Source organism: Helianthus annuus, chromosome 16 (assembly GCF_002127325.2).
Source record: "Helianthus annuus cultivar XRQ/B chromosome 16, HanXRQr2.0-SUNRISE, whole genome shotgun sequence".
NCBI classification, from domain to species: Eukaryota; Viridiplantae; Streptophyta; class Magnoliopsida; order Asterales; family Asteraceae; genus Helianthus; species Helianthus annuus.
In genome coordinates, this window is record NC_035448.2 from 31728664 (window position 1) to 31740419 (window position 11756).

At 37.4% G+C, this 11756-nt stretch overlaps 1 protein-coding gene and 1 long non-coding RNA gene across 3 annotated transcripts; one reads left to right on the plus strand and one right to left on the minus strand.

The window, feature by feature from the left end:
* Positions 1 to 5059: 5059 nt before the first annotated feature.
* On the minus strand, positions 5060 to 7503 carry LOC110917719 (zinc finger CCCH domain-containing protein 6). 2 transcript variants are annotated; one of them, XM_035985767.1, is made up of 8 exons: positions 7287 to 7503; positions 7107 to 7194; positions 6532 to 6699; positions 6392 to 6445; positions 6191 to 6307; positions 5869 to 6093; positions 5566 to 5796; positions 5060 to 5487 (listed from the first exon to the last, which is right to left on the minus strand). In XM_035985767.1, exons 2-8 carry the CDS (start codon positions 7119 to 7121, stop codon positions 5182 to 5184), a joined length of 1116 nt encoding a protein of 371 aa, XP_035841660.1. In that variant the 5' UTR covers positions 7122 to 7194; positions 7287 to 7503; the 3' UTR covers positions 5060 to 5181. The 2 variants fall into 2 exon arrangements, with proteins under 2 accessions (XP_035841660.1, XP_022017871.1); XM_022162179.2 differs by having other exon boundaries at positions 6532 to 6692; positions 7287 to 7481.
* A 2465-nt stretch (positions 7504 to 9968) lies between these two features.
* Positions 9969 to 11518, plus strand: LOC110917735. Its single transcript, XR_002580825.2, has 2 exons — positions 9969 to 11097; positions 11170 to 11518. It is a non-coding gene; the product is annotated as an uncharacterized LOC110917735 (long non-coding RNA).
* The last annotated feature ends 238 nt before the right edge of the window (positions 11519 to 11756 follow it).

Sequence of the window (11756 nt, forward strand, 5' to 3'; positions counted from 1 at the left end):
GGATTCCACCTTTGGCTGGTGATAACTTTGCTGAATGGAAGGATGCCCTCATGCTTACACTAGGATTGCTAGACTTCGATTATGCTCTTAGAGAGAATAAGCCAGCAGATCTTACTACTCAAAGTACTGCTGCTGATCAGATAGTTCATGAAAAATGGACTAGATGTAACCGCATGTCTCTCATGTTCATGAAGCAATCCATTCACAATGCTATTAGAGGCGCCATTCCTGATTCTGAAGATGCTAAAACCTACCTGGCTTTTGTGGAGGCTCAATTCAAAGGAACATCAAAAGCACACGCTAGCACTCTTATCCTCAAGCTGGTGACGACTAAGTATGATGGGAGGAGCGGCATTCGCGAGCACAACATGATGATGCATGACATGGCCAATAAGCTGAAAGGGCTAGAGATGGAAATCAGTGATGGTTTTCTTGTTCACTTCATCATCACTTCGCTTCCTTCGTCCTATGAAGCATTCAAGATCAATTACAACACTCAGAAGGAGAAATGGACGATGAGTGAGCTGGTCGCTATGTGCGTACAGGAGGAAGAGCGTATGAAGATGGATCGCACTACTGATGTTGCTAACTTCACAACCTCCAACTCTAAGAAGAGGAAGCACAATCATCAAAGAAATGATGCTTCTAAAGTCCAAAAGCCCAATCCTAATACAAGTGCACCTTCCAGCTCTAAGAGCTCCTTAGGCAAACCCTATTGCAAGTTCTGTAAGAAAACAGGACACAAGCAAAAGGAATGCCCTGATTTCAAGGAGTGGCTGGCTAAGAAAGGTAACGATTTTTTCATGATACTTGAGTCCTTTAATTTAAATGTTCCTGCTAATTCTTGGTGGTTTGATTCTGGTTCTATGGTTCATGTGACTAACTCTACTCAGGGATTCCTTTCAATCCGGAAGCTGGGAGAAACCAAAGAACACTTAAAGTTGGGGATGATCGGGAATTAGAAGTGAAGGCCATAGGAACATTACAATTATTTTTGAAAACTGGTTTATGTATTAAACTTTATGATACCTTATATGTTCCTGAGGTAACTCGGAACCTTGTATCAGGACCAAAGTTAGACATGGACGGTTTTGTCGTTTCTCATGGTCATCGCAAACTCTCTATTCTCTATGATTCCGTTGTTTATGGTACTAGCATTCTGGATGGTGGTCTCTATAGATTAGAACTAGATGATATTTTTTTCCAAATCTTTGTTGTCATATAATATCAATGAATCACTCACAAAGATGAAACAGATTCGAGACTTAGAGACTTCATCCATGTTGTGGCATCAACGTTTAGGCCACATCTCAAGAGAACGATTAAATCGTCTCGTAAAGGATGAAGTCTTACCTCCTCTCGATTTCACTGATTTTGGAATATGTGTCAAATGTCTTAAAGGCAAAATGACATCAGCGAATAAGAAAGGTGCCACTAGGAGCTCTAATTTATTAGAACTCATTCATACTGACATTAGTGGTCCTTACCAAATCGCTGACATAACAGGACATACTTCATTTATCACTTTCATTGATGATTATTCTCGTTACATGTACTTGTATCTTATTAAGGAAAAGTCTGAATCTCTTACAACTTTTAAAGATTATAAAGCTGAAGTTGAAAAGCAATTAGATCGTCAGATTAAAGTTGTGAGATCAGATAGAGGCGGTGAATATTATGGAAGACATACTGATGTGGGTCAAGCTCCTGTTCCATTTTATGAGTTTTGTAAGGGCCAGGGGATTGTGAACCAATACACCATGCCTGGTACACCTCAGCAGAATGGTGTCGCTGAACGAAGAAATCGTACCCTTATGAACATGGTGCGCAGTATGTTAGCCAACACTAATTTGCCATTATTCCTCTGGACTGAAGCGTTAAAAGTAGCTGTTCATATACTCAATAGAGTTCCTTCTAAGTCTTTCCCTAAAACTCCTTATGAACTTTGGACAGGAAGGAAACCGAGTCTTAAATATATGAAAGTATGGGGCTGCATTGCTGAAGCAAAACTCTATAATCCTTTCCTAAAGAAACTTGACCCTAAAACAGTTACCTGTTTCTTTATCGGGTATCCTGATCATTCGAAGGGTTATCGTTTCTATTGTCCTTCCCATGTCACCCGTATTGTTGAAACCAAGCGTGCTGCGTTCCTGGAGGATTTCAAGGTCAGTGGGAGCAGTACCAACCCTTACGAAGAATTGCAAGAAGTACAAGACGCGGGGGGAAGAGACTCGTCGCTTACCATTACTCCGTTTACTCCTCTTGTACCCCATGCAACTGCACCTGAAGTCACTGCTCAAATTCCATCTCCACAACCAGAACCCATTATACCTCATAACGAAGGCACATCAAACGCTCAAAACCAAGACAACACTGAACCCGATAATCAACTCAAGAGGTCATCTAGGCAAAGAAGGCCTACTAATTGGGATGATTATGTTACCTACCTGACTGAAATGGATGCTGGAAAGCTCAATGATCCTATCTCTTATAATGAAGCCATTAGCAGTGATCAGTCTTCTGAATGGAATAAAGCAATGATTGATGAGCTTGAATCCATGAAGAAAAATGACGTTTGGGATTTGGTAGAATTACCCAACGGTGTCAAACCTGTAGGTTGTAAATGGGTGTTCAAAACAAAACTGGATCCGAATGGGAACGTTGAACGCTACAAAGCGAGATTGGTTGCAAAGGGCTACACTCAGAAAGAGGGAATTGACTATTAAGAGACGTTTTCACCTGTCTCTCGTAAAGATTCATTAAGGATCGTTATGGCCCTAGTAGCTCATTTTGATTTAGAGCTGCATCAGATGGACGTCAAAACTGCTTTCCTTAACGGAGACTTAGACGAAGATGTTTACATGAAACAACCTGAAGGCTTTAAACCTGAAGGTCAGGAGCATCTAGTCTGTAAGTTGAAGAAATCCATTTATGGGTTAAAACAAGCATCACGTCAATGGTACCTCAAGTTTGATGAAGTCATGAAGAGGCAAGGTTTTATGAAAAATCAAGTGGATCAATGCACCTACCTCAAGATGAGTGGGAGTAACTTTACTATACTTGTCCTTTACGTAGATGATATTCTATTGGCAAGTAATAGTTTAGACATGTTGCATGAGTCGAAGCGGTTACTCTCGCATAACTTCGACATGAAGGATCTCGGAGATGCTTCATACGTCATTGACATCGAAATTCACCGAGATAGACACAAAGGGATCTTAGGATTGTCTCAAAAGACTTACATAGATCGTGTCCTTACACGTTACAACATGCAACAGTGCAAACCCTCCGTCGCTCTAGTAGTTAAGGGAGATGTTTTCGGTTCATTCCAGTGTCCGACAACAGAGGTTGAAAAGGAGCAAATGAGCCAGATACCTTACGCGTCAGTAGTCGGGAGCCTGATGTATGCTCAAGTCTGTACTCGCCCAGATATCGCTTATATTGCTGGAATGCTAGGCCGTTATCAGACTAATCCTGGCCTAGATCACTGGAAAGCAGCTAAGAAGGTCCTTAGATATCTGCAAGGGACGAAAGACTATAAACTGACTTATAGAAGAAGTGATCACTTAGAAGTGGTAGGTTATTCTGATTCTGACTTTGCCAAATGCAAAGATGACAAGAAATCCACTCCGGGCTACATCTTTATGTTAGCAGGCGGACCTATCTCATGGAAGAGTCATAAACAACAGTTAACTACAACTTCCACAATGATGGCAGAATACATTGCTGTTTACAACGCAACCTGTCATGGAATGTTGCTTAGAAATCTGATCACTGGACTCAAAATCGTTAATTCCATTTCTAGACCATTGAACCTTTACTGTGATAACTCAGCTGCCGTTAGTTTCTTGAACAGTAACAGTTCGACTGGAGCTGGTTTATATCTCGATACAAAATATTTGTTCGTACGTGAACGAGTTGAGGAAAATAATCTTTGTATTGAGTATATTAGTACTAAAGATATGCTTGCGGATCCGATGACTAAAGTCTCCCACCTAAAGTTTTCGAAGAACATGTATCGAATATGGGACTTACTAAAGACCTTATTTAATGGCATATTGTACTAGCTTATGTTTTAATTAATAAAAATTTCCTCAGTTTGATTTTGTATGTCTCTAACATATGTTCTGCCGGTGTAATGACATATAGACAAATATAAATACAAATCAGACGCTAAAGGGCTTATACATATTTTGATCGTAACTATTAGGTTTTAAATTGAGGCTATAGTATGATTAATGGGGGTCCTGAGTCGAATGATGATTCAACGGCTGTATTTCTCTGCTATAGTTCATGGTTTAAGGCTAAAATGAGTGTTAACTCCTGGCCAGGCTCATCTAATACTCATGATAAATGATTACTCGGCTAAGTGGGAGAATGTGAGATTAAATATATTATTAATATAATATTTAATCTTTTTAGCCATTATAATCATTTATATTATATTAGATCAAAATATATTAATAACCTATTAATAATTAGTTGGTAATTGTTGATGGACCATATTACCCTTATTAACTAATTAGGTTTCCTCTTGGGTGTATATATAAGGAGATTGTTAGAGAGTTTAAAGGTTAGACAATTACACAATTCACACAACCCTCATAACATCTATTTCGGCTCTCTCTCCCAACCGATTCTTACCTAGTCTCGGTTTCATCACCATCATAACTTTACACCCTAAGGAGGAACCAGATCATCCTGACAATCATGTCGAACTCGATGGCTGCATCTCTGACTGGATTCTCTGCTGGCCTGTCTGCTGTAACAGGTATGTTATTCATGTTTTCCATTATGTTTAAACAGAACTGATCCAACATGGTATACCCGATATCTGCCAGTACTGCTGGCGGGTATACCCTATGATGCAAAACTCTTGTTGTTTTTCGTGGTCACTTTATTCCATCACGACTTGATGTTATTGACACATTCATATGGGAATCAGTAGGAAGAATATTTCAATAGTTCTAAAAAACATAAAAATTCATTCTTTAAAGCTTTCCATGCACAGATGTATTGACTATGTCACATGTGAATTGTGATGACAAACAAAATAGTGTTACTATAAAAATAAAACAATTTTCGAGGTTAAATTCGTGAAAAACACATTTCAGACGACGTTATAATTGTTTTGACTCGTTCAACTGGTCATTGGTCGTGTCAAGTATAAGTAATCAAATTTCAACCCGATTGAATCTGTGACGACGATTGAGAAGAACCAACTTGATCACCAGAAGAATCGTCGGTACCCAACTTCACTTTGCTAATTTGGTCACTTGTCTGGCTAGGCTTCTTCAACGATTTCGAATAAGACGAGTCAGATGAATTCATCGCACCATATGAAAGCAATGACGGGTCAACCATTGGTAGAGTGGTCATCCCGGGGACGTAATTGTACGAATATACCATCAAAGGGTGATCATATTTACAACCCGACCCATACTTGCATATTCCATATAGACAATAATACGGACACACGGGTTGTCCCTGCGTTTAAAACACATTAAAAAGTCACTTCACAAGCATAATTCGTACGCCCCGTTGTTAAAGTGGAGTATAACTTACAGGTCGGAAAGGAAGCCCAAACGGGCCGAACGAGCTAGCATCCGTTTTAACCATATTTTCCCTTGGATGATGGTACTTGCACTCTGACCCGTCCTTGCATGTTCCAGTCTTCATGAAATAACGACATTCGGGCTCACTGGGCCTCACGGGTAGATTAGAACACGGTGTTGATGGATAAACATGGTCACCATACGTCAAACCATTGGTCGAACGTATCGGGCTGATATTTCCCTAAACGCAACAATAACAAATGATATGAGGTTATTGATAACAGGCTTTAAAAGTTAGTTAACGATTACTTACGATATATGGGGTCCACCCTTGAGTGTGACCCATGACCGGAAAGTAACTTTGTTGACTCAAATATGGCCACGCATGCGCGCCATTGACACCGGCTGGTGCATATGGCAAAGGTCTGGAAACGGGCGGGTTGGATCCGTCGACTGCTGGTTGCGGATGATGGAACTTGCACGTAACTCCAAATTTACACGACCCGGTTATTAAATAATGCGAACACGACTCTTGGCCCTAACATAGTAACATATGTCAAGTTATATCTCTAAACACTAAAACTTGAAACATAACCTTTGTAATTAATCAAGATTTTAGTAAAAATCAATGGTACCTGTCTTATTGGTAGACCAACCATGTTTAACTCGACCGGACCAGCACCATTCCGATCGCGAGGATGATTATATTTGCACGTCAACCCGTATTTGCACATACCCGTTTTCATATAATACTAAAAACATTAACCAAATCGGGTTACTTTTCGATAAAATTTATAGTGAAAATATCGAAATGAAATACGGAAACATAAACTTACAGCACAATCTGGTTCTCCATCTCTCTCAGGATGATTACCTCCATATTGATTACCCTATAAATTTGTTAAAAAAATATAAAAAAATAAACTAAAAAACAGAAACTTGTAAATTGTAATTGAAAAGTAATTGTGTAATTTACCTGAACATTGTTGATGGGATGATTAAACTTACAATCATCACCATATGCACACATTCCAGTTCTCAAATAATATACACAATTGGGTTCTCCAGGACGATCCGGATATGTCATCGGACCCGTTTCATCCTTTTTCTCATCCGTCGTGATTCTTTGTGTCGATTCTAAAATCTCAGAGTTCAAAATAATAAAATTAAACAAAAAATTCACAAGAAAACGCCTCTAAATTCCACAAATTGTTTGAAATTTTACAAAAAATCAGACCCAGATAACAAAATTAGGGGATTCAAAGCAAAACAGAACAAAAACAGAGCAAAAACAGGGGAAAAGCAGAGGAAAAACAGAGTAAAAACAGAGCATATGCCAATTTACAACATAATTTTCACAAGATTATGCCTCTAAATTCTACAAATTGTTCGAAACTTTACAAAAAATCATACCCAGAGAACAAAATTAGGGGATTCAAAGCAAAACAGAACAAAAACAGAGCAAAAACAGGGCAAAAACAGGGCAAAAACAGAGCATATGCCAATTTACACATAATCGGTTACAAAATTGATCGAAACGGGTATGTGTACCTTCATTGTTATCATCCGAATTATCCTTTGAAGAATTTGAGACGTTACCAGTCATCTGAACACGTCGATTATCCGGTATATCGAATAACTGTGTTTGAAAACACAAAACGTATTGGGATGAAATTGTTTGCAAAGTGTTTAATTGTTTTGGAAATTAAGTTGAGGAGTTTGAATTCGAACCTATGTGCAGAGAAACTCTGATCTTGCAGATGAATTGAAATTGAATTGAGTTGGATGATGATGATGATGATGATGATGATCAAAGGGAAGATGAAATCGGATTAAAAAGGCAAGAAAATCTCAACACCACGCTTGATTTATGATCGAACTTTCAATGCAATGAATGCGAAATCTGAGTAAATATTCCTTTTTCAAAGAAATTTTACTTTCTCTCTCTAGGAAATTTGTTGGTGATTTTCAAATTTTAGGTATATTTCGATACCTTCGGTACGTAAAGTGGTGTCCTTTCCAAGAGGTCGAGAGTTCAAATCGTGCAAGAGGTCGAGGGTTCAAATCATGCGTTAGACAAGGTATGTTTTGATACCACGGATACGTAAAATGGTGCCCTTTCTAAGAGGTCGAGAGTTCGAGTCGTGCGTTAACAATTAAAAAACGGGTATGATTTTTTTTATCTTATGATAAAGTTTTGATAATGTGTTTGATCGGATTGGATTGGATGGGTTGGTCGATGGGAAACCTTTTAAAGAACCAGTCTAATTATGTACTTTTGAACGGTATTTGTTTGTACTGGTCGGGTGTACCGACGAACCCGACCAGTGGTTGATCCAAATTTTCAAAATTTATATATTTTAAATAATATTTAGTTATCCATTTAATTAATATTTCAAATCTACACCAAAATGAAACTATTTCTTTGTTTTGTTTTAAAGTAATATGTATTTTTACAAGTAAAACATTAAAGTCATCAAGTGTATTTTGGTTTCATTAAACACTGAAATATTGTCGAATATTGTCGACTAGTAATAGACAAAACTACCCCTGAAGTTCCATGGATGTGAAAAGGGTGTTTGGTCATTTTAGTAATTATAACAGGATAAATACTCATTTTCAAATTTTAATATTTCTATATCGTTAGTTATAAATAATCATGGCCGTTAAAAGGGCGGGAAAGTATTTGGCGTGTAAGAGAAGTGGAAGGATCTTGACCGTTGAAGTGCATAGGTGGAAACGTGATTTAAGGATCTTTTTGCGTTTGACAAACATAGGAATAAGAATAACGATGATGTTTGTTCATCCGTTTTGATGACGTACACAAATGTAACCTTTTGATGGTTAAACTAATAAAGAATGCTGTAACGTTTATAATATTTGTGATATAGGGTAGAGTTATTATAAAAAAGACCAAAAGTGTGAGAAAGGTAAAAAAGAATCTCAACCATTAGATCTAAATTAATTGAAAAGGGTAAGATTGTAAATGCATTAACAAATTCAAATATGGTAATCATTGATTTAAGAATTTGGAGAGAGAAAATTCTTGATTTAAGAAATATAACCGTCCATAACATCATTCATTTTAATTTTTTTTGCATCATTCACAGAATCAGAGCCATGTTCATGACATGGTGTTTTAAAAAAATTCATAGTTCAATTCATGGTGTTTTTACGAAAATAATATAATACCATTCAGTAAACAAAAATATAATACCATTCAGTACACAAAATAACACCATTCAGTACAAGATATAACACCATTCAGTAACAAAAAGTAACACCATTCAGAAACAAAATAACACCATTCAAAAACAAAATAACACCATTCAGAAACAAAAAAAAAAAAAAAAAAACCATCCAGCAAACAAAAAATAACATCATTCAGTAAACAAAATAACACCATTCAGTAAATAATATAACACCATTCAGTACAAGAATATAACACCATTCAGTAAATAAATATAACACCATTCAGAAAAAGAAAATAACATCATTCAGAAACAAAATAACACCATTCAGAAACAAAATAACACTATTCAGAAAAGAAAAAAAAACACCATTCATTCATATACCTTCAGATTCAAAATGTGATTTCATTTCTGTTCGTCTCCACACAATTCAAAACCACCATGGATGCTTCTGCTTCAGCTTCCACAAGATTCAAAAACAATCTTACCTTCTCCTCCACTTTGCTCGACGATATTTACCGCTCAATCGACGAACAATCCACAGTTTGCACCCAAACTTCACGAAAAAAACACAACAAATCCGTCGGAAACTGTTGTTTTCAACACGATGATGACGATCATGAACACCGAGCCACCGTCGCTGCCACTCGCACCAGCACCACCGCCGCTGCCGCTCGCACCACCACCACCGCCGCTGCCGCTCGCACCACCACCACCGCCGCTGCCGCTGTCGTGTTTGATCTTCCGATTGGCCGCTGTCGTGTTTCTTCTTCAGATTGATTATGAGAGAGATCAAAATCGTAGATGGAGATCATCTGGAGAGAGAGAGAGATATTGTAGGGATTTTGATTTAGAGTTTCCATTTTTTGAATGGATATAAAGACTTTATTACCCCTAGAATTTTCAATTCAGTCCAAAAAATAAATCAAATTTTACTATTTGGTCCCTATTAATCTCAACCATTAGATCAAAGATCTAATGGTGTAGATTCTTTCTTATCTTTCTCACACTTTAGGCCTTTTTTACAGGATCCTCTACCTATGTGTGTGTATCTAGAAATTAGTCGGGAAGATAACATAGATAATAAAAATTGTCTTACATTGTTGAAAGGTTAATATGTATGCCAGTTGCATATTTGCTCAATCAATATCTAACATGTTATTTTTCTAACTAGTTGTCTTGTATTTTGTTTATACATGTATTGTGTCGCTGGGCTAGTTGATTGGGGTGACAAGAGGACAAAGCTTAGAAGACTTAATGGGCTGGGTTTTGGAAGTGGATGGAAACATTTGCAGCTATACCAAATGGGTCATGGATCGGGTTGTGTCCGGGTCGCTATAAATAAGAGTTGTTTGTAATGATTCTTCAAGATTCGGTCACATTTTTACCATATTTTGTCCCTCTTTCTTTCTCTAAAAACTCTCTGAAGTTGTTGTAGATCTATGGTTTCCGGTAATTGTTCCATATAGATCTTGTCAAGTCTTCGATCAGATCATCGTATTCATCTTGATCTGACTTGTAGAGTTTGGTGAATCTTTTGTTTTAATAAAAATTTAGTTGATTGCTTGTTGTTACAAGTCTCTGAGTACCAAATTTCACATGGTATCAGAGCCTCATGGCTTTGATCGATTCTGCTTCTTCCGCTGATATTGAGAGTGGGTTGTCGTCTTGGTTTAAGTCTGGAACCCTAAATAATTGATGTATAGGGTTTGCTTCGAATCTGTTTATAGAGAAATTGTCATCGGCTGAAATTTTATTATCCGACGTATTCTTGGTTTTATTGACCACTCCCACATCTAGGGCTTCAACCAGTAGGTAATTATTAGCCACGAGTTAGGATTTTCTGATCGAAGGATTTCTCGGCTGATTACAGTTTCGTCCATATTTTATCGCTGTGTAAATCTTGTCTTCCGTTGTGGTTACCATTAAATCTGGAGGTTTGAAGTTTATTCTCTATGTCAAATAATGAAGGATGCTGGAGTTGATATGTGGTTTTGGTGATTTAATTAAGATTGTGTGTGTATCTCTGTTCAAGATATGTTCAAATCCATTCAAGTGAGTGTTGATCCAAGTCTGAAGGGTTTCTGGGTGGAAAAGGTTTAAAAAGATCTTGACTTTCTGCAAGATTTTATGGTACCAACAAAACCCTAGTATTGGGTACACGATCATATCAGTCTATGGCGACTTAATCGAAGTAGTCTGCTTATGAATTCACTATTAAGGATGCAAAGAACCAAGAAGTGGGCCATAGCAAAAGTACAAGGATCGAGGGGTTGAGATTCTTGCATTTTCGTCTTTGCCAAGGTTGACGTAAATGGCAAAAACGTTGAACCGGTGTACGATTTCTTAAGGTCAGATCGTTCTCCACTTGTTTTTTCCTTGTTTTGTTTCCACGATTGTTGATGATAGACATTTGTGACCAGGTTAGGTGGGCCAGTATTGATCACGGGGAGAGCCACACCCTGTTTTTATGTGCTGCATTTCTGTGTTGCGTTCTATCTGATTTGGATCTTGTTGTTAAGTATTTGATTATATCAGTTTTGTTGTGAGCGCTTGATTTGTGCATAGAATTAGGGTTGTGGTTCCTATGTTAAGACCTGTCCTGGCACCTTTGAGTGATGAACCAGGAGTCTCTACACTGACACTGCTTCACCACTTGTGTGCTTGGGAGAGTTGTTCTTCATTTTATTGTTCTGCATGTTTGTTGATAGTGTATTTGTATTTCTTTGTTGGTATTTTTGCTTGTGTGTAGTTTATATATGTTGGTTCTGATTGGTAGTCCATTATGATTGATTTTGGATATGGTGTTCTTGTTCACATTCAAGGTTGTCGTTTATATGGATTAATAGATAAAAAGGTTTCACAGAAATATTGTTGAATTAGGAAAAAAATTATCTCGTTCTTTGATTGAAATAAAAAATTGAGTTTAATTTTTATTATAACAATCTTTGTTGAAATTGGGTCTCTTAAGGGTTTGTTTGTTTTCAAATTTTACACCAGGGTTATTTTG